Source organism: Myotis lucifugus, unplaced genomic scaffold, assembly GCF_000147115.1.
Source record: "Myotis lucifugus unplaced genomic scaffold, Myoluc2.0 scaffold_187, whole genome shotgun sequence".
Lineage (NCBI taxonomy): Eukaryota > Metazoa > Chordata > Mammalia > Chiroptera > Vespertilionidae > Myotis > Myotis lucifugus.
Genome location: NW_005871235.1, coordinates 253,641 through 277,118, shown reverse-complemented (window position 1 = coordinate 277,118; position 23,478 = coordinate 253,641). Strand labels below are relative to the sequence as shown.

Genomic DNA, 23,478 nt, shown 5'->3' with positions numbered 1-23,478 from the left:
GGTCTTGAGTAAGATGTGGAATAGATCAGAGTCTACAAACATAGTTAATTGCCAGGACTGAATAAATATTTTGTAATTGGTTCTTTTCAATGTTTCTTTAATATCATTCCTTAATGTTTAGAAAATTCTCTTGAGATATCAGCATGTTTTAGTTATGCTATGAGGAGATGCAGGAAATAAGATTTTGCCCATGTCTTAAAGGAAGTAATCATATGCCTGGTGATAAGTTGTGGTTTAGAGGATAAATAGAGTGACCCCCTCCCCCCACCCTGCCACTAAGGAAAGGTGAAATTAATGAGGTCAAGACACAAAGTTGTTATGGAGCAGCTTGTCATCAGCAGAAACTTTTCTTTTTAAAAGTCTTTCCTGAGAAAAGTTCAAAGGCGTCCATGTAATATTTTCTCTAGGAAAGTTGTTTTGATTACATTAGCCTATTGGGTTATCATCAGATCCTATTGGACAGCCAAAGAAATCTCATTTGGAATCATTTCTGAAAGAGAGATCAGAGTCAAATGTCCCTTCTGACTTTGTATTCCAACATGGTAGGGTTTAGTTGCCAGTCATTCATTAGAAAATATTAGCCCTAGCTGGTTTGGCTCAGTGGGTAGAGCGTTGGCCTGTGGACTAAAGGGTTTCAGGTTCAATTCTGGTCAAGGGCACATGCCTGGGTTGTGGGCTCAAACCCCAGTAAGGGGTGTGCAGGAGGCAGCCAATCAGTGATTCTTTCTCATCATTGATGTTTCTATCTCTCTCCCTCTCCTTTCTTCTCTGAAATCAATAAAAATATTAAAAAAAGAAAATATTAAATTTCCATTTTATTCTAGGCAATAGATTAAGCACAAGGGTACATTTAAAATGCCACCTTTCAGAAATCTCCAGTCCGTTGACTAGGTTTGCCCTGTCAGTCTTTCCTGATTTCACTTCCTAGTCCATCTATCTTGGATTTCTTATTTTATTATTCTAGTCTCTTAGTTGCTAATATCTTCAATATACTTTGTCATTGTCTTCCTGAGTTTGTATCCTCACAAACCTCAACCCTGTGTGTTTAACACCTCAAACAGAGCTTTGCTGGAGAAAAATTACTTACCTGTGTGGTGCGGATTGGTGCCACCACAACTTTAAAGTCTCCAGTTCCTGTGGGACACTCAACATTTTTGTTTCTTGAGTTGGCTCTTTCTCATTCTCTGCTATGACTATGTCAAGCCAGTTCCATCCTCCTTAAAAACTTTAGTTTTCCATATCCCTACTGTCAGAGGCTTTTCCACCTGAAAGACGGAATTGAAGGCTCCAGAAGTGTCTACCTTTCTTGTCCACCACTTAAGTGACCTTAATCTTCCTGAGGCTCAGTTATGTCATTTGAAAAGTGATCATTTAATGTTGACAATTTCCTTTTTCCTAATTCCCCTCTTCCTCCTTACTTTTCATCTTCCTTCCTCTTTTTTCTAACATTCTTCTTTTCTTTCTCTTAGAGAGGAAGATATAGTAAAGTTTTGTATCTAGTGAAGCACCAAACCGCCAAATCTACCTCGCAAATATCTGAAATATCTTCATTTTTTTTGCCCTAGTGGATATTGGGAATCCTACCTAGTTCCTTGTTTTATTGCTGCAGTGTTTCTTACCTCTAGAAGGGGCACCTAAGTATACACATGGTATTTAAGGAATCACAATACTTGAGTTAAACTAATCATTGGCTTTTGATTTGGAGAAAAAAGTATGTAGATGAAAGAAAGCTACTTTAATTATATGGATAATTATTTTACAAAGCACTAAATGAAATTTCTAATAGGAGACTAAACAGTTTACCAATTGTGATGAAAAAGACAATAATTATGATTTATTTGAACAGGCTACAAAGCTTAATAAGAAATCTACTTTCACTGGGGATTTAAGAAAATTAATCATCTTCAAATAGGGTGGCTATACCAAATTGTCCAGAGAGTTGGGTTAATTTTGAGGGGTGGCCAGAAGAGTAGATAATCAAAAATAGCCTGGGCAAGAAGGAAACAATGTTGGCCACAGAAATGATAAAACCAGTTTTGTCAAGATGGAGATAGAGTTTGTGGGTGAAAATGACCAGTTATGGAGCCCGGAGAGATTGGTGAGGCTGGGTTATGCAGCATCTCAGGTAATACTAATTCGAATTTTTCCAGAAGGTGCTGGGAAATTGTTCTAAGCAAAGAAATAACAAGACCAAAATTGTGATTTAGAGCAGTAACTCAGGAAGTAGTCTAGAGGATAGCAGAATGGGCACACTGAAAGTAGGGAGAACAGTTTGGTAATGGCTATGTTAATCCAGGTGAGAAAATGGGAAGTGGCAGCACTCAATTTTACTAGTAAATGTGAGTTCACTGAACAGAATTATCACAATGTATTTAACTCATCCTACTTTAATCTATGCTGCTTTCAAGTCTTCACTATTATAACAGAGGTGCACTGGACATACTTGTAACTTTACATATTTTGAATTATTTTCCCAGACCAGGTTGCCAGAGTAAGAATAGGAGTTAGTAGGCATGGATACTTTTAGATCAGTTGATGCAAGTTTATGATATGCTCTTTGAAATATCTCTTCTGTGAATATTTTAAGTACATTTTCCTCCCATTTCCTTTGAAGAATATACTTTAAGAAAACTGAAGACACATTCTTTTCAGTTTGACACATTCTTTTGATAATCATTGATCCCTTTCCCCCCATTATTTCTAACAGAGATGAAAACTTGTGAGATTTTCTTGGCTTGCGTTCTTTTTTGTGCACCTTTATCTATAACAAAATCAAAGTGTATGAAGGATTATACCTCAGATGATAGCCAGTATATAGGGGTCAAAACAAAGGTTTTTTTTTTTAAGTATTGGCATTAAAAAGTTAACTGTTAGAGAAAATTAAAAGTAAATGAATAAAATCAGTGATATTTAGAATGTAAAGAACACTGGTTACTTTATTAAAAGGAAACTTATTAGGTCAAATTAGGGTTTATATTTAATGCTTGGCAGAATCCCTTTAGGTTAAGCCTCTTTTAGTTAATTTGATCAAACCATGGATTTGAAGTGCAAAATGACAACCTTATATTAACCCAGTGATGGGGAACCTATGACATGCGTGTCAGAGGTGACATGCGAACTCATTTTTTTGGTTGATTTTTCTTTGTTAAATGGCATTTAAATATATAAAATAAATATCAAAAATATAAGTCTTTGTTTTACTATGGTTGCAAATATCAAAACATTTCTATATGTGACACGGCACCAGAGTTAAGTTAGGGTTTTTCAAAATGCTGACACGCTGAGCTTAATAGGTTCGCCATCACTGTATTAACCCATATAAGCAACTTTCAAAAGAAACACTATGATGAGAAAAACATGAATTATGAAAATATCTTGTAATAGAAAACATTCTGTAAGGTCACTTCTGTGTATGAGACAACGGAGCCATCTGATGGAATGATAGCAGAAACATTTCTGAAGTGGGAAAAGCTTCTCTGGTGGAAATGTCAAAAGAAATCAGAATCAACCTGTTGTAGAATTTTGAGATCATCTACATTAAGCATGAATCAGATTTGCATATTTATGCTATGTGATCAAATAAAACTGAATATCTGGGCTTATGCTCATGGTTCCTCCAACCTGGTTTACTTCATCCTTCTCTATCTTCAGCTCAGGTGCCCCCTTTTCTGGCCTCATTTCTCTGGCTTTCTGATGACTCTATTTATAAAATATCCTGCCTGTTTAAGAATAGCAGCATTTAGAGTCCAAGTACGAGAATGTTGGACACACTTCCCTCTCTGAGAACCCTTAGACTACTTGACATTACCTCACCTGAGTGGTTCCTGTCATTTATTGAGTTCAGAATCTATAAATTAGAGTCTAACTCAATGGGAGCCATCTCCTGTAAGTGAAGGGTCCATGAGGTAACCTAACATAAAGTATTCTCCCAATAGAGATGCCCAGTAATGCATGGTGCCTGGGTAATAACAATCAGGACTAACATCTGTTTAGTACTTACTAGGCACCAGGCACTGCTTGTGCAGCATAAACATACAACCAAAAGATTTGTCAGCTGCAACTGCATTGCTGACTGCTTGAGAAACGTTTCCAAATTTATAGGTAACAACTGCAAACGGTCCCCCCAAACCCTCCAAACTTCTCTAGCTGTCCTACTGTTTCCCTAAGGCCCTTGGTCCTGTCTACAATCCATGCACTAAAGAGTTAACACCTGGCCCTGCAGGAGCTCTCTTGAATTCTGCTCTAGCCTCCCAGCACTGCAGCACCCCAGGGGCAGTCTTACTGACAGTATTCATTTAGGGAGCATTAAGTACTTGTGCTCTAGTGCCAACTGCCTGGGTTCAAATCCTAACTCTCCTACTTACAAGATATGTGATTTGGGGTAAATTAATCTTTCTTTTTTACTCAGTTTTCTTCACCTCTAAAATGGAGATGATAATGTATCTATCTCAAGGGATGGTTTTGAAATTAAATGCATCAATATATACAGAGCATTTAGAGGAGACTTGACTCATAGTAGGTATAATAAAAGTGTTATCACCTGAGGATATTTTTCCATTGATTTTTAGAGGGAGTGTAAGGGAGGGGGAGAGACAGAAAGAGAGAAACATTGATGTGAGAGAGACACATCAATTGGTTGCCTCCTGCATGCTCCCCAATCAGGGCCTGGATTGAACATGCAACCGAGGTATGTGCCCTTGACCAGAATTGAAGCCAGGACCCTTCAGTCCGAGGGCTGACGCTCTATCCAGTGAGCCAATCTGGCCAGGGCTACAATTGTATTTTTTTTATAACTCTTTCTTGTAGAAGGATTAAAACCATCTTAACTCCCCACCAGCTTAAATTTTATCAACCCAAATAATGAGGACTATGGATAACCTGATATGGATGAGGCAAAAGCAAAGACATAAAAACAAATAAAACATAATCCCTTTCATGAAGAATCCTATATAAAAGCCTAATATGCTAAGTGACCAGTCATCTGGCCATCTGTTCAACCAATCAAAGTGTAATATACTAATGATATGCTAAGACCATTCAACCGCTCGCTATGATGTGCACTGACCTCCAGGGGGCAGACAGTTGACTGGTCGACCAGTCACTATGATGTGCACTGACCACCAGGGGGCAGATGCTCCAACTGGTAGGTTAGCTTGCTGCTGTGGTCCGGCCGGCAAGATGTGCCAGACATGCCCTGGAGCCCTCCCACAGTCCCTCCCGGGCTGGCCAACCTCTCGTGTCCCTCCCTGGCCCCGATCATGCATCCGTGGGGTCCCTCGACCTGGCATGCACCCTCTCGCAATCCAGGACCGCTCGGGGGATGTTGGAGAGCCGATTTCAGCCTGATCCCACAGGTCAGGCCGAGGGACCCCACTGGTGCACGAATTCGTGCATCAGGCCTCTAGTCTTACAATAAAGTACTGTGATGGAATTGAAGGCTTCCATGTGGTAAAGAAAGTGATTCAGGTTGTTCAGGGATAGCAAACTCAAATTCCAGGCAGATAACGAAGAGACACCATGGGCTAGATGGTGAACACCAGAGCTGACACCCCTTTCCAAGAAGGAGCCAACATGTGGCTCTAGCCAGTCAATGCCATAACAAAATGTGGCCCCAGTGATACTAGTTTTCCAAATCTCCAAAGAATGCCAGAAATCTGGATTTTTATGTTAAATTTTATAATTCTTAAATATTGGCAATTAAAGTATAAAGTAGAGAGTAAAGAAGAAAAGAAAGTTTCTCAATTACCACATAGATGATCTCAAAAAGACTGGAATGCTGCTCAGAGTATGCAGATTTGGGAGGCCACAATAAAGATGGGGGCACGTTTTCATACTAGAGGGCCCCTGGTTAGAGTGATAGCTGTAATGACCCTACTTTTTCCCCAGCAGTGGTATCTAGAATGGTATTGAGAGATGTTGGTTGGAATATTTAACCATTAGCACAGCTAGTAAAAACAACAACAACAACAAAAATACAACTGTAAAAGAACATATAATTGAGGAAGTTGAGTGAACAAGTTTTTATGAGTCACACAGATAATATTAGAATTGGAACTCCATCTAGTTCAACTGTCAGGCTGTGGTGATGTGGGAAGTTCCTTAAATAATTCCCATTCTTCCTTGGCAGTTATATGACCTTGAACAAATCACTTAACTCCTGCGGACCTATTTCTGCCTTGGCAAAAGTATAGGTAATAGCAAATGTTCTCTGCATGTTTTGTAAGTACTAAATGAGACATAATATTGTCTGGTTATGAAATGCTTATAAAATGTTAATATACTTGCTTTGTATGATTGTTTTTATGGTGGTGATTCTAGATGAAAATACAAAGGCTCCAGAAGGACTTGCTACATAGTTGAAAAGTCAGAATTAGAACCCAAACCACATGAATCCTGGCTCATAGGTTTTTTAATGAAACTTCATTCATATTGTAGCTGACTGTAATTGAAAGATTAAGGAGAATAAAAATACTCCACTGGAGGCAAGATAAACCAGGGATTCCCCTAAATTTGTTTCAGTTATTATAGCTATGCCTATACTCTGATTATCCTAGTATAGAAGAGAAAGTCAAAAGACTGAACTAAAGGTATTCTTCATTTGATAAAAACTTTTGATTTGAACATCTATTATGGAGTTAGAGGCATGTCCTATGACTTAGTTCTTGGGATTTTGCTGGTGCAATTCGCAGGTTAGTTACTAGGTGAATGGTCTTTGTTGTTTTCTTAAGAATCTTTTCTTTTTGGTCCGGATTATCTGAAGACAGGTGAATGTTACAAAAGTAAAAATTGTACCCCCTCTTTTAGTCTCCAGAAGCTGACTTGCCTTGGCTTTATTGATAAATGGGGACAACTGTGCCTCAGCAGCGACTCTGGTCATGTATTTATATAACTCGCCCCCAGATATGAAACTTCTCAGGACATGCTCTTCAAAAAAGACAATAGCTTAAAACATTTTAGAATGTAGTTTTTGACCCTGACTCTGCCACTTTTCTTGCCTCTGAAACCATAATGCTTTTGTATAACAACATCAAACATACCAGTGTCAGCTTAAAAAAGCACAACACTTCAATTTTTGTTTGTTTTAGTGTTGGTTTTTGTGTCCTGGGACTCAGGGGTGATTCTGTCCGCTGCTGGTATGGAGGCCCTGAAGCTCTTCACCTCTAGCCCCTGCTGGAAATAGGCCGTGTCAAGTCTATCAAGGGATCCTTGCAAAGATTGTAACTGGAGTGTAGGAGGTTTGGGTATTTTGTTTAAAAATGTTTTTCTTTACATATCAAGCTATACGACAGTTTAGGGATGACAGTTTTACACTGTAAAACACAGTTACAGAATAGCATTTCATGAAGTGCTTTTTTGAAGTAAATTTTGATGCAATAAGTTTGAGGTAAGAAAAAAAAGAGAAGAGAATCAAATCTCAGGTACTTATGCCTCTGGTCAAAGACATTAGAGATGCTAAAAAAGAAGACTTTTGGGCTGAAATGCCTTTGGCAAAATTATTTAGGAATAAATAATGTAAAATACCCCAGAGTATAAAGTAAGAATAGAAATCTTGACTAGTTGGACAAGATCTTAATTTATTTCATGATATTTCCCAAACCACATATGTAAGGTGATATAGAATATCCAGCTTGTCAGCAGAATGTTGGGCTTTGTAATTTTAAGTTATTCAATTGGATGTGGAAATGACAAAATTTACCTCATTATAAAAGTCTCCTATATTAATTTTAAAATTTAGCTCTCCAATCATCATACTTTCTTGACAACCAAATTTGGTTGTGTGCATGACCTGTTATTGGACTTTTTGTTTATTAACTATTACAGGATTCAAGAGATGAATGTAATGAGACGGAAGGCAGCAGGATGAGTAAATTAAGAAGGACAAGAAAGAAAGTCACTAAATCACATATTTCTTCAACTGAAATAGGAGAAATGGATATGTCCATCTCAAAAGGTAGTTTGTACAACTGCTCAGCTAAGAGCATGAGACACTTAATCTCAAATATCTTGCTACCATTATCTCTCAAGAATACGTCATCAATGACAATCTCTATTTGGTCCACATTTTCATAATACATTTGCTTTTCTTCTATGGAAGAAGCAAAAACAAATGAAATTTATTTGTACAAAGTCAACATAAAAGATGGTAAATACAGGGTTACAATGTAAATATATAAAAACAATCAGCCAAAATATTCAGAATTTAAAGGGGGAAGAATGAGGAGATACAGTGGGAAAAAAAGAGAGAATATAAAAGAAGCAACACATAAGAAAAGAAGCACATTTCTGTTCTGAGAATGAGCACAAAGATCATTACTGAAGATTTGGGAGGCCACAATAAAGGTGGGGGCACGTTTTCATACCACATGTTGGAATTCCAACTAGACTCTAATGGGCCTGAAACAGTGCTGAACCTAGGAGTTAAATTGGACAACAGACTCCATTCTAGGAACAGTGGTGTTTTCCAAGGCAGGTCAGTAGGAAAGGGCAGTGCATGGCAGCAATCAAAAGCAGTCAGACTTTTTATAGATTTTTAAAATTATTTTTAAATTATCTAGAGACATTGCACCCCCTTATGGCCTGCAACCAGGGTGTACTATGCTCACTGCCTTTTATTTGGCATTTTACCGCCTAGGAATAAATTATTTCCTCAAGCATTTCTCTCCATATCACATTGGAAGACAGCTGAAAACAATGGCAACATCCCTTAACATTTTTCTGTATGACTACAGAAAGGATCAAAGAACAAATGGTGTGTCACACATTAGGGGATACGAGCAACCCAGCTGTGGGAACTGGCTCTGATGAATCGCATCCGCAAGATGACAAGGACTCCCAGGATCATACAGCAGAAATGAAACCCTCACCCCTCAAAACATCAGCCAGGGCTCCTGGTAATGAATTCAACCCAGACTCCAGCTGTACTGGTAAGGACTCTGGGACAAAACTGGTATATAGCTCCAGCCACTAGTCCTAAATGTGTATGTGAATTAGAGATAATGTGATGTTGGTTGAGGAACGCTATCCCTGGGAGTCAGAAATACTTAAAATAATTTTATACAGCTATCATTGATAAAAGTGCTTTACAGTTTTCTTTACACACAAGGCTGCTCATCTAGAAAATGGAAAGGTTGTAATGGATGATCTCTCAAGTCTTCTAAAAGTGATATTCTGTTATTCTAAATTTATGGCTTACTAATAGTGATATGGCTAATTCAGACTATGAATGTATTGGTTAAAAATCTCTGAGATCCAAATGACAGAAACTAGTTAAAAAGAGGTATCTTTTCTCCCCACGAGGGAATCAATGTTGAAAGGATTGAACAAACAGGTTTGGAAAGTAAGAAAATAGCAGTTTGTGACGTTAGAGGTACAGTATCCACCAAACAACGCTTACTTCTGACACTAATTGCATATTTGGGAATTCCCCCAAATTAGTTTTGATAATTCACTATAAGGACTCACAGAACTCACTGAAAGTGATTATCCTCAAGGTTATGGTTTATTATTGTGAAAGAATACAGGTTAAAATAAGCCAAGAGAAGTAACTCATGGGGGGAGTGCAGGAAAGTTCTGAGCATAGAGCTTCCACTTGCCTTCTCCCAGTGGAGTCATGGACAACACTATTCTCTTGGCAACAATGTGTGAGTGTTGTAACCAGGGATGCTCACCTGAGTCTTGATGCCCAGAACCTTTATTGGGGTTCCACAGCCAACTGGCCGTGTGACTGACCTGAGTCTTCAGTCCCGCTGAGGGTCAAGCTGATGCCACATGACTCAACAATAAATGACATTGCTAGATATTCTAGTGGGGCCAGAAGCTCCCGGTAAACTATTCTTGTCAGGCAGGAAATTCCGAAAGCTTAGAGATGACTTCCCAGGGACCAAAGGTAAAGGCCAGTGCTCTCCTTGGGCAAGGGGAAATTCTTTACTACACATAGGGCCTGAGGAGGAAGTAGAGCCTGGAAGTGAACGCTATCAGGACTCCATATACATTAGTTTTCTATTGCCAGCATAACAAATTACCACAAACTTAGCATCTTGAAAGAACACAATTTGTTATCTCAGACTTCTGTATGTCACAAGTCTGGGTTGGCTGAGCTGGTTTCTCTTTTACAGGTTTTGCAAGGTCAAAATCAGAGTGTTGGACATCTAGCTTCTTAGCCAGAGACTCCAGGGACTATCCACTTGCTGTTCATTGAGGTTGTTGGGAGAATCCAGTTCCTTACAGTTGCAGGACTGAGGTTCCTATTTCCTTGCTGGCTGCCAACTGGGGTGGCTCTTAGCTCCTCTCTCTGTTTCTATATCTCTCAGTTAGCAATGCCTCAAATCCTCCTCGTGTTTGGAATCTCTCTGAATTCCCCTTCTTCCGCAAAATAATATATTTTTTTTCTGCCTACAATTAGAGAAAGTTCTCTGCCTTTAAGGGCCAACATGGATAATCCATAATAATATTAATTTTTAAGGTTTGTACATAACCTTAATAACATCTGCAAAGTCCAGTCTGCCATACAGTTTGATGTAATCTACACGTTCCAGGGTTTAGAGTCTGAAAGTCTTTGGGAGGCCTATCACACTATCTCTCATCTTTGCATTTCTCTGTGCTTTTTGGTTCCATGAATTTCTCCATGAAAAGCATGAGCACTGACAGCCCCTAACCATCAGGGGTTATCAACACAAGTGGTACAGAGGCCAGGTAAATAATACAAATGCATGAGGTGGTCTGGTATAAAAAAACAGGAAGTGGTGCTGGCTGTGAGAAACTAGAGTAGAGTGTGACAAATGATAGCCCACCGGCCAAATTAGCTTGAGAGCTGCTGGTTTTTGTAAAGAATCTTTTTGTATTGTCTGTGGCTGTTTTTGTGCTACAATGGCATAGTTGAGTAGTTGGATACCATTTGGCCTGCAAAGTTGTAAATATTTGCTATCTGGCCCTTTATAGAAGGTATTTGTCAATCCATGAATTAGAGCATGCATGCACCATTCCAGGCTACCTCAGAGCTCCAGCCAATGGTTGCTATGAAGACATATCCATCTAGTATTTCAAATCTAGTTTTAGCAAGAGAAGCCTGAGCTCAAAATTTTTATATGAAATTTTCTGATATTTGAGTGGCAACTCATTCAAAATATTTTTCAAACATTGGGAAGACTAATTCGAAAACATCTGCCAGCCACATTCGGGCTCTTCCACAAGCAATTTGTAACCTTCAGCCAAAACAGGGAGATGGAATTTTCCATTGCTTAGTCTCAAGTCAAAAAATCTGAGGAAAGAATTTGTGTCATGAGCTGTCTCTGCACAAATCAGCTAGGTGCTTGGGTACCATGATTGACTCAATTTAGTTAATTCAGAAGCTCCCTCTCTGGCCCAGGGCAGGATGAAGTTTTTTAAAGCCCTAAGCACCAAAAAGTTTACAAACCCAAACAAAACACATTCATGTGTATTTTAAATTAATTTAAAATTAAATTAATTTAAAATTAAACATAAAAAATAACCCCCCAAATAAGTGCAAAGAATTTCAACGTTGTATTTTCTTCTCTATTATACTTACTCTGAATTTCCATATGTATACGAAAAGTTCCTCCCTCTCCCCCACCCACATTTCTACATTTTATTGTTTCTGTCCCTGCTTTGTACCAGGTTATTCTGCCACCTGGGCTTTCCAACACTGCGGGGCTAGCACGAGGGTGGGGTACATTTGCACTAGCAGGGTGGCTCTCAGAGGGGACATGTGGATACAGAGGAGCAGGCCCTGGGAAGGGAGCGTGGCAGATTATCCCCGGCGTTCCATAAGCTGAATGCTTATAGAGTGCACTTTCTGAATTAGTATTTCTGAAAGCCCACATGCCTAGCTAATCTGCCTTTTATAAGTGACTATGGCTTGCTCACTACAACTGAACTATGTCCTTGTTGTCACTGAACACAGCCTTCTAGTTGCGACAGAGCTTGGAGGTTTTATGTTTTTTTGTATGTATTTTCTGATTTCTTCCCCCTAAACATTCACACTGGTAAAACTTCCTCTATAAAAGCACACTGATTTAATTTATTAGTCCTCTGAGGGGATGGAAAAGGAGAACGCCTCCCAGGAACCACACTGTAAGAAAAACAAATGAGACCCTGAACTGGCAATTATCTGCCTGCTATTCATCATGGGCATCTGGGAAGGGCTGACCAAAAGGTTTAATTGTAACTAACAAGTATGATTTATTTGAAGAAAAGAAATTCAGACAATGATGCAGCGAGATTAGTTACTGCCTTGAAAATGAAATTAGATTGGATAGGGTTCTCATAGTTGGTGAAAGAAATGAACTTTCAAATGAAAAATGGATACTTAGGAAACATGCCAAAATATGTGATGTCAATTTTTGCTTCTTAATTAGACAAGGTCAAATCACACATCATGTATTGATGAATGAATGAATGAAATAATTGACTCACACACCTGCTTATGAAAGCCATCCAGTGCCTATGATATGCCTGTACTGCTACAGGTACTAGGGTTACAGCAGCAAGTAAACCTCAGCCCCTGGTTTCTTGGAGCTGACATGCAAGTGGGAAAGACAGACAGTAACATGTGTCATACAATATGCAGGTGGTGATGAGGACTCTGAATGAAACTAGATCAAATTTGTTATGGAATAAATTGAATCTCCCCAAAATTCAGATGTTGAAGTCCAAGCCCCTAGTACCTCATAATGTGACTACTTGGTATGGGATTTTAAAAGAGGTAATTAATGTTGAGTGAGTTGTGTAGGGTCTCCCCTACGTCCAATATGACTGGTGTCCAGTATGACTGTGTCCTTATAAGGATGAGGACACACACACACACATAGAGGGAAGACCATGTAAAGAGGACACATGGTCTTACATCTGTAAGCCAAGGAAAGAGATCTTCAGAAGAAACCAACCATCCTGACACCTTGACCTTGGACCTTTACTCTCTAGAGCTGTAAAAAATAAATTTCTATTAAAGATACCTGGTATTTGTTATGGCAGCCCTAGCAAACTAATACATATACTCACAATCCAGCCATAGAGAAACTTGGTGATCTTAAACCAAATCAATGGTTGGACCTGTGCTCATTGTGATCAAATCCCATAGAATTAACATTCTAGGTGATTATGTTTTATTCATTTTCACCACAAATTATCTCAGCTTTGCATTCAATGGCATGTTTATTGTCTACAGTTCCCTCATTCAATAATATAAAGCTGTATGAGGGCAGGGATTTTTCTGCAACTCCCTAGACTATGTCCAGAATAAATAGTAGTGGTAACTCAAAAAAAAAATCTATCTTGAGTGGATCAATATTTTTTTTTTTTTTTTTTTTTTTTTTTTTATATTTTATTGATTTTTTACAGAGAGGAAGGGAGAGAGATAGAGAGTTAGAAACATCGATGAGAGAGAAACATCGATCAGCTGCCTCCTGCACACCTCCCACTGGGGATGTGCCCGCAACCCAGGTACATGCCCTTGACCGGAATCGAACCTGGGACCTTTCAGTCCGCAGGCCGACGCTCTATCCACTGAGCCAAACCGGTTCTGGCGAGTGGATCAATATTTTTCTTTTTTTAAAATAACACATATTTATTGTAGAAACTTAGAAGATACAGATAAGGTAAAAGACTAATAGGATTACCTGTAATCTGACATTCTAACTTTTTATGTTGTTAAAATATGGGAGTGGGGAGAAGGAGGGGTCATTGGGGAAAAATGAAGGAAAAAAGGGGCACATCTCTAATACTTTCAACAATAAAGATAAATTAAAAAACAACAAAAAATGTTGTAGCTTATATGTAATTGCTCATGATGTTTAGAATACCGATTATCTGAAAATTTCCATATTTTAACATGCTTATAAATTTTCTTTTCTTTAAGGAGAATTATTTAACTTGGGCCGAATACCCAATAATTCAGAATAGGTTGGGAACACAGCAACTGCTAATTTAGCATGAAATACTGTAATTGCTACAGCTTAATTGTTTGTGTTAAATGGAAGGTAGTAATAAACCCTCAGGAATCTCAGTGTAGCCAAATGTATCAGTAACAGGACATTATCTCTAATATATTTGCATAGGTGAAACCAGTAATTTGTTTTCCTCATGCTTCATGTACTTTAAATCTACTTAATCTATATTTTAAACTGTCCATCTTTATGCTTATTTTTAAAGCCTAATTATATGTCAAAAAGGATACTCAGGTATCACTTTAAAATTAAAGCTGCACACTGTCAGGGATGTGACAGATTGATGGGTATTCAATTTACATATGATCATAGTACCATTACTAGACTTACAGTAATGGTGCTCACTGTTTGCATTTAAGAAGCACTGATATGGTGTTTACTGTCTTCCAGGAACTGTTAAATAACTTGTCATAACAAGCCTGTGCTATAGGCTTTAATCGTCATAACAAGCCTATAGGTGTATTGTATCAATGAGAATGCTGAGGCACAGAGAGTATAAGTCTTTGGGGTAAAGGTAGGATTTGGAGGTTGGCAGATGGTCTCCAGTGTTTGTGCTGAATCCCTATAGTCTGCCACCTCTCCAAAGGTGCAGACGGTAGATAACATTTGTGATGAGTACTATGAGTTCTATGTGCTTTATAACTCATCAGCATAACATTAATATTCAGTCATTTTATGGTGATGAGTTACCCACTGGAAACCAAAGGTTCAGATTTTGGTTTCAATTTTGGCAATGAACTGAGAGTGTGATTTGGGACACCTCGTACCTCTCTAGGACTCAAGCTAATGATGTGATTGGATTAGATTATTTATCCTCCAAAGTCTCTTCTAATTGTAAAGTTTTAGAATTTGAAGACTATTTTAAACGTCTTGAAAAGAACAAAAAACTTTTTTGGCTTCTAATTTTAGTGATTTATTGGTATCGGGGGTCTGCCTATACCCCTTTTGTCATTCCATCTTTTGTTTTCTGGTTGCTCTAGGTTTCTAATGTTAAAATTGAGTACTCGGTCTAGATCTTTCATCTCCTACACTCTCATTCTTGAAAAATTATTTTGTTTGCTTATTGACACAAATTTTAAATTTGACAGAAAGATGTAGATGCCTTAGATTCAGATGACATTTTAAAGATATAAAGCCCTTTTAGCAAACAGAACAGAACAAAACAAAACAACCCCACAACTTTTAATTTAGATATTACCAGTTCAAGGAGCTCAAAGTGTTTTCTTTTCAATGGTAGTCATCTATATACAGATTTATATGATGCCAAAGCTGTCTAATTATGCAAATATATTCTAATTTCCATAAGCAAAGGCATTTTCAGTAAGTATTTACATATGATATTGCTATGTACTTATGCAAATGATGTTAACTTTCACCTAGTCCCAAGTGATAAACAATCTCCTAGGCCCTTTAGAGACAATGTTCTTGGGAATACGTAAGGTCAAGTAAGAAAGGTAAAATTTCTAGCTCTAAGCCAATGACACGAATGTCATAGTTAATAATCATAAAGAATAATCCACTGCTATCCAGCCTCCTTTTGCTTCTCATTTCATCATGGTCTAATGCTTTAGAACCATTCTCTGTTTTACAGATGACACTGGGGACAGCACACAAATTCTGAAGGTACCTCAACTCTCCTCTAGAATGAAGCACATTAAAAAAGAGATGGCCAAAAATCACCTTCAGTTTGTGCGATTTGAAGCAACAGATCTCCACGGGGTGTCCAGGTCTAAGAGTATCCCTGCACACTTCTTCCAGGTGAGTTTTAGAAGTAGAGTTATGACTGAATGTAATTTCATGACCATTAGCAAGCCAATGGTCCTTATTACTCTTTCTTATTTTATTGAAATCTACACAGCAAGTTTAGCTGAAAACCAATACTTTATTTTGTTTCTTCTCTTGTCCCTTCCCAAACACATTATTGCTCCCCAAGGAGCTGAACACATAATTTCAGCTCCCAAACAGCCATTCCTTTACCCAATAGAAATATAAAACTAATTAAGACGGGTAATTTTAGTCCTTCTGCTTTGAATGATTTCCCTCTACAGAATTATCTTTTCTCTCTTACTGCAATTATGAAGATTATATTTTGTTTGACATGAGAAAATTGCAACAGAAGACCCAGGAGCAAATATAAAAGGGGGAAAAATAATTAAATAGAAAGAATTTGCTAGATAAAAAGCATATCCCTTTTGGCTTCTATTTCTGATAAGAAAATACTCTATTGTTGGATGACTTAATGACTATTAAGTTCTCTAAAATAGTGATATTAAGAAATATTGTAGTTTTGGATATGTTCTAAGATTTTAAGATTTTTTTCAGTTTATATCATGTCTTCATTTTAATGACAGGTATATTGTGCAACTGAAACATTACTTTTTAGGAATGAGACATCAGTCAATATTATATAAAAAAGATAATAGTTAAGCATGCTCTAAATTAAAAAATATGTAATTGTTATCACTGTGATATCAAATTGTAGTTTTTCTCATAGGCTTTATGCTGGAAAAAAACTGGGCATCTTCAAAACACCTTTTAAAACAATTGCTAACAGATTCAAATTTGTTTCATAAGAAATTTCTTAGATCAGCCTGCAGATATTGTTTCCTCTTTATCCAGGCAAGAGCAAATGTTGGTTACTTTTGATAACAAAATGTGAAATTTACTGTGGATAGGCCCAGGATCTAATTCACATGACTTTCTTTCAATCAATAAGAAACCATAACTGGCACTTCAGGTACTTGCCAGAGACCTCAATATAAAACTTTTTGTTACTCAATTTTTGCCAACTTCTAATCATTTATTCTACTAATGGCATCTGAAACTACATTTTTAAAACCTTACTCTAGTTCCTCAATGGAACTCCTTTATGAAAATATAATTTAATATGCTCCCTGTATTTGCTGAGCATTGATACAATTGATGTACGAGAAAATTTCTGCATTCTATTTTTTTATTGTTATTGAAAATATTTTCCATTATCTTATTCAATGTCCCACATATAAGAACCACTTTTATTTTTCTGGAGTTTAGATAGGGCAATTGCTATTTATTCTTAACCCCAGTTTTCTAATACATTTCATTACCATTATTATTATTTAATGATTGTACAGTAGTTTTAACAAAACAACTCAAATTTATTTTGGAACTTTTGAAGGTATAAATGAGAATGAATATTTATGTGTAGCATGAATATTTATAATTTAAGATTAAATTGATTTTGGAAAATTTATCATGACTAGACTTTAAAAATAGGTTAATCTGTGCAAACCAATGTTTACATTGTGTGTCTGGCCCAGGTGGCATGGCTCAGTGGTTGAGCATTGACCTATGAACTGGGAGGTCATGGTTCAATTCTCAGTCAGAGCACATGCCCAGTTTGGATGCCCAGTTTGCAGGCTCAATCCCCAGGCGGGGAGGGGCATGCAGGAGGCAGCAGATCAATGGCTTGTCCTATTGTAATCCCCATAGTTAACTGCCTCTTAGAAGTCTTCAGTAAAGAATTGGAAGTCCTTCTCAGTCCTACAACACACACCTGAGCAGCCAGGTCTGCTCACCACTGATGTTTCTATCTCTCTCTCCTCTCCCTTCCTCTCTAAAATCAATAAAAATATATTTAGAAAAATAAACATTGTATGTTTGATTATATATAAAGCTACCTGTATATGTATAGACATACAATTCTGTATGGGAAATTCATTAAATAAAGAGTGGAGTCAATAATTTGAATTTGCCAATGGCTTAGAGAAAAGTAATTTTAATCTTTATAAAGTAGTTAAAATTTTTTTTTCTATTTGGGGAAAATAAAGTATCAATTTGAGAATTATTGTTAGACCATGGAAAGACATAACATAATCTAATCCATTGACTTCATTTATAGATGAGGAGAGTAAGGCCCAGGGAAGTTAAGGAAAGCTTTTAAAAAATAGTACAGGCAGTTAGTGGTAGAGCTGGGACATTAGTCAGTGATTCTTCTCTTCCATTTCCACTGCCTCTCTTTTTTTTTTTTTTTTTAACTGCACCTTCTGCCTCCAGCTTTGCTTTTATATTTCCTTTTATTGTTAATTTGAGCTAAGTGTTCTTTCTTATAAAATTGAAAAAACATTGATTTTTTTTTAAACAAGCCATCTACTAAGACTAGAGGAAAAGACTGTTATGTAATTGGAAAAGGTCAAATGGGGAACCTCTCAAAATGATGGTATCTGCTTTTTAGAGAAAACTCGCCATGTGCCCGGCACTATGCTCAATGCCTTACAAATATTAGTTTATTTAAACCACATAACCAACTTATACTATCTGCTCTATCAAAGGATTAGTTTTTGTTTAAATTGTATGCAGATTCTTTCTATCTTTGACTTAATCAAAACATGATATAGAACTCATGACTAATTCTCTGGTTGTTTCAAAAGGTGACCTTTAATATGGCCCAAATGTCAGTGATCATAGAGACTGGAGCTATTCTGTAAGAATTTTTATTGATTCGCTGGTGATTTATATTGTGGTGTGAAATTGCCCTACTGTTTATATTTTTAAACATAATGTAAGATAACAATCGTCATGAACAAAGTCTGTGTGTATATATTTATGTATTTCCCACTACTAAGAAAGAGTAGTTTGCATTCTGAATGTTCATAAAAGAATAAAGAAAATGACAGTTAAAAAAGAGTGCTCAGAAAAAACACCGATTGAATAACCTGAAAGGTAAAGTGTTACTTTTTACTATTCTTTAAATTCATGAAGAGTAAAATGGTAGCAAGCTGTTCTCTATTGTTCACAATCAAGTGCATGCAAACACAGATTTAAATTGCAGAAACTCTTGGAAGTCTCATGAATAAAATACATCCCTCCTCATTTTAGAGACAGCACTAACATGCAGATTTTCAAACTAAAAAATTGACAAGTTCGGGAAATCACATTACTTCTTACAGCGAAAATTTGAATGAAAGGATTTTGTACTAAAGTACTCTAAAATCCCATAATGTGTGCTTGTGTGTCAAGTGTACATAGGCAAGTCTATGAATGACTTAAAAAATTAGGCAGCAAAGGAGTAGTGCTCACCTTACTCAACGTTATTACTGCTAAGAGCAGATTTGGGTCAGCCAAGTCAAGTGGCATTTGAAAGTATGTGCAGAGACAGTGGAGAGTGAAGGAGGCAGCGGCTCACAATCAAAGGCAGAAGAGTGGGGTAGTAGATTGTGTCTGCTAGCACCAGCACCTCCTTGGTAGCCATGCTCTTGGGGTTTGGAGGTAATATAGGAAACAATCTGGCTTGCAGAATGGCAGTACGTTTTATTAACCTCAAAAGGCTCACTGACATCATGGGAACCACACTTTCTAGTCGGCTTTTTCCTCTGTCCATTAATGTAAACTTCCACACATGAAGCCTTGTGGATATTCCTATTACACCATTTCTAGAAATTGGGTTTTTGTGTGTGTCTGTGTGACTTTATAACTTCATCGCTTTCCTGTTGTTTGGCACCTAGCAAAAGTTAAATAAATGTCCAAATCCATGGACCCCAAGAGGGTATAGGGCTAAAAAGTGCCTCAGCTATCACCTAGTCTAGCTTCTGTTTCATAGACATGGATGCCGAGGTACATAGTCCGAGTTGCCTAACTTCACACAAATAATTAGTGGAAGAGCCAGGACTAGAATCAGATTTGGTGAGCCCCAGTTCACGCTGACTTGAAAGCTACAACATTTTGGAAGCGTTAACCGTGGAGATACAGGTCCACATTCACAGGCAAGGCTTCTGGGACTCTGTGCGACTGTGAGGTGGCTCATTCTTAGTGGGATGTCAAAGTGAATGAAGAGAGGAGTGAAGCTGTCAGCAGACCTGGCTTCTCAGATGACTACACTCAGCTCTCTAAGAAGGACTTCCAATTCTCTACTGTAGACTTCTGAGAGGCAGTTAACCATGGGGATTACAATAGGACAAGCCAAAAGCAAGCCTTATCCGAAGTGTTAGGAACTATGCCATTATATAAAAGAGCTTTGGAAAGTACTTTTGGTCACGACCATTTCAAATAATTCCATAAGGCTTTACTTGACCTTTGTCATTTGCTCTAAAGGCATTTTCCTAATCAGCATATCTTTTACTTATGACGGCTATTTTCAGATTCCAGAGCCTATGGAGCCTTTCAAGGCTAAAAATAATGAGTTGTTTATGAAAGTGCCATTGGGGATTTCTCCCAAAAATTAAAATTAAGTTAATGTTAACTAATAGATGTTAAACACATTTTTTCCCCCTCCATCACCCCTCCCTTCCCCATTTATGTTTGCTTTCAAGTTTCAAAACCTTGATTGCTCTATCCTTTAACTTTAGGAAAAAGTGGCCCACGGTGTTTTCATGCCCCGAGGTTATCTCGAATTGATGCCGAGTCCTAAGGGCCACGAAGTGGATCACATAAGAGCCACATGTTTTAACAGCGACATCGTCCTGATGCCCGAGCTGGCCACCTTTCGGGCGCTGCCATGGGCGGAGAGGACGGCGAGAGTGATCTGCGACACATTCACGGTGACGGGCGAGCCCTTGTTGACGTCCCCGCGGTACATCGCCAAGCGGCAGCTGAGCCAGCTGCAGGGCGCGGGCTTCTCCCTGCTCTCTGCTTTCCTCTACGACTTCTGCGTCTTCGGGGCGCCCGAAGTGATCAATTCCAAGACCATCTCCTTCCCGGCTGCAACCTTGTTCAGCAACCACGACCAGCCCTTCATCCAGGAGCTGGTCGATGGTTTGTGCCACACCGGAGCCCATGTGGAGAGCTTCTCCTCCTCCACCAGGCCGGGGCAGGTGGAAATCTGTCTGCTGCCCGAATTTGGCATCGGTTCAGCCGACAACGCGTTCACCCTCCGAGCAGGCGTCAGAGAAGTGGCCCGGAAATACAATTACATCACCAGCTTTTTCATCGAGACTGGCTTCTGCCATTCAGGAATCTTGTCTCACAGTCTCTGGGATGTGGGAGGGGAGACCAATCTGTTCTGCAGCAGCCCCGGCCCCGGCCCCGGGCCGCCGCTCTCCGCCACCGGGAGGCGATGGGTGGCCGGACTCTTGAAACACGCGGCCGCGCTCAGCTGCCTGCTGGCTCCTGCCCGCAGCTGCCGGAAACGCTACTCCAAGGAGAGCAAAGAGCAGCAGGAGAGCGTGCCCACCACGTGGGGCTACAATGACAACAGCTGTGCCTTTAATATCAAGTGTCACGGGGAGAAGGGCGCCCGGGTAGAAAACACACTGGGCTCAGCCACGGCCAATCCTTACCTGGTGTTGGCCGCCACGGTGGCAGCAGGTCTGGACGGACTTCAAAGCCGCGATGGTGCCCTGCCTGTCCCCGAGGATGATGACAGCCCTGAGCCTTACCCGTCAAAGCCTCCTGAGATCCCTTTGAAGCTGGAAGATGCCCTCGTGGCGCTGGAGGAAGACCCATGTCTGCGACAGGCTCTCGGAGAAACTTTCATTCGGTATTTTGTTGCCATGAAGAAATATGAGCTGGAACATGAAGACACAGATGCGGAGAGAAATAAATTCCTGGAGTATTTTATTTAGCATGGATCCCTTCCCGATTCCTTTAGAGATGTGGTTTTGTGACTTCAGTAGCTGAGCTAGCAGAAAGAAAAGATTGCGCTTTGTAATGAACAAGAAGATTACAAGTGCTGTCACTCTTCTATTTTGTCGCCATGGAATGGCTGACAGACGAGTGGGCTGCTGAGAGGACTCTGATAACAATAAAGTTGCCGTGGGGCTGTGCTACGCAAACTCACCATGTCTTGTCCAGGGGGTCATCATTTCCTGGGTATGTTGACCTCGATCAAATATTCAGGCAACATGTATATTCACACAATAAAAATGTCTTCAGAATTAGAAAGCAAAATTTACATCACTTAAAAAATAATTTACATCATACAGATAGGTTGTGACTGCCAGGGAGACAAAAAGACTTGGGAGTATAATCTCACGAATCAAGACATACTGGGGATCTATTTTGCAAGCATCATCGTGATGTTTCCAAATAAGTTAAATAAGTTTGGTAAAAATATGTCATGATGACAAGTCAGCAAGAGTGTTCCCATATGTCCCTTCTCTTTTTACCCTTCTTCATCAGCAACTCCTCAAAGGCCAAGGAACTTCAAGGCTATAAGGTCCGCAAGAAAAAAAAAATCCACAAGAAATAGAATTCAGGCTGGGAATGATGAGACCAAGTGTTTAAAACCCTATTTTAAAACAATGCCTCACCTAGAAGCCCGATCTATAAAGTAAGGCGGAATGGGTATGTGTGTGGGCGTGGGTGGGCTCTGTGTGCTTTGCTCCCTTCTTTGAAACTAGAGATTTCAAAGATACCGCTGGTGCTTTGTGAAGTGTGAGAACAACTGCCTAGATAATGAGGGCTATGTTTGCAGCTTAAATTTGTATTTAAATGACTGATTCTGCTGCCCACAGAGGTTGGTGTCTCTCTAGAGAATATTTGTTCCGGACCTGAATGAGATAATACTGTAACTATCACTAAAGGTTAGCTTCTTTTGGGAAAAATGCCAACATCCACTTACCAGCAAATGAAAACCCTATTCTAGTGCTCAGGATCAAACAGGAGATTTGTGTGCAATTAAAACTGACTGTGTTCTCCATTTAGATAGCAAACACAGGAGCTGAGGATTAGAATTTGGCTCAGACTCTCCTATTCAACTTTGTAGTAGAGTAGTCCCTTCTTATCTGTGGGATTACATTCCAAGACCCCCCAGTGAATGCTGAAACCGAGGATAGGCCTGAACCCTAAATATACTGGGGTTTTTTTGTACATAGATACATAATTTTTCACTTAAAGGAACCACGTTCTGCTTCTCTTTAGCATATCCAAATGACAGCATCACTACTCTTGAGCTTTGGGGCCACTATTAAATACAATGAGGGTGACTTGCACACAAGTACTGTGATACTGTGACAGTTGATCTGATAACACACAGGGCCACTGAGTGACCAATGGGTGGCTAGCATGTACACCATGGATATGATGAACAAAGGAATGGTTCATGTCCTGTTCAGAGAGAGAGACAGTGTGGGATTTCATCACACTATTCAGAAGGGTGTGCAATTTAAAACTTATGAATTGTTGCCCTGGCAGGTGTGGATCAGTTGGTTGAACATCATCCTGTGCACAGAGAGGTCGATTCTGGGTCAGGGATAGATGTTTCTCTTTCTCTCTCTGACTCTCTCCCTCTCAAATCAGTAAAAACATAAAAAAATAAATAAAACTTATGAATTGTTTATCTTTGGAATTTTTCATTTCATCTTTTCAGATTGTGGCTAGGATAGCTGAAACCATGAAAATCAGAACCGCAGATGAGGGGGGGAGACTACTCAGTAGCTTAAATAGTGTCAGTTGGTCTGCCCTTCACTAATTGCTCCCCTCCCTTCTTCTTTGAGCAGGAATGTGTTTGTATACAGAAGAATAAGGATCTTTGTGGATGAAGTGGTGGAGAGGAAGGTAGTGTAGGGCGGGTAGAACAAGGAAAGGAAATCTTCCCTGAATC

At 38.9% G+C, this 23,478-nt stretch overlaps 1 protein-coding gene across 1 annotated transcript; it reads left to right on the top strand.

Moving 5' to 3' along the window:
* Positions 1 to 2,044: 2,044 nt before the first annotated feature.
* Positions 2,045 to 21,499, top strand: LGSN (lengsin, lens protein with glutamine synthetase domain). Its single transcript, XM_023760649.1, has 5 exons — positions 2,045 to 2,125; positions 7,822 to 7,951; positions 8,730 to 8,924; positions 15,553 to 15,719; positions 20,285 to 21,499. Exons 1-5 carry the CDS (start codon positions 2,045 to 2,047, stop codon positions 21,497 to 21,499), a joined length of 1,788 nt encoding a protein of 595 aa, XP_023616417.1.
* The last annotated feature ends 1,979 nt before the right edge of the window (positions 21,500 to 23,478 follow it).

What these genes read in the sequence shown, in the direction of transcription:
- LGSN (XM_023760649.1), top strand. Translation starts at nt 2,045, where the DNA reads ATGGAGATAGAGTTTGTGGGTGAAAATGACCAGTTATGGAGCCCGGAG. An exon ending in CCCAGACTCCAGCTGTACTG is followed by an intron (nt 8,925 to 15,552) that starts GTAAGGACTCTG and finishes TCTGTTTTACAG; the next exon opens with ATGACACTGGGGACAGCACA. An exon ending in TCCCTGCACACTTCTTCCAG is followed by an intron (nt 15,720 to 20,284) that starts GTGAGTTTTAGA and finishes CTTTAACTTTAG; the next exon opens with GAAAAAGTGGCCCACGGTGT.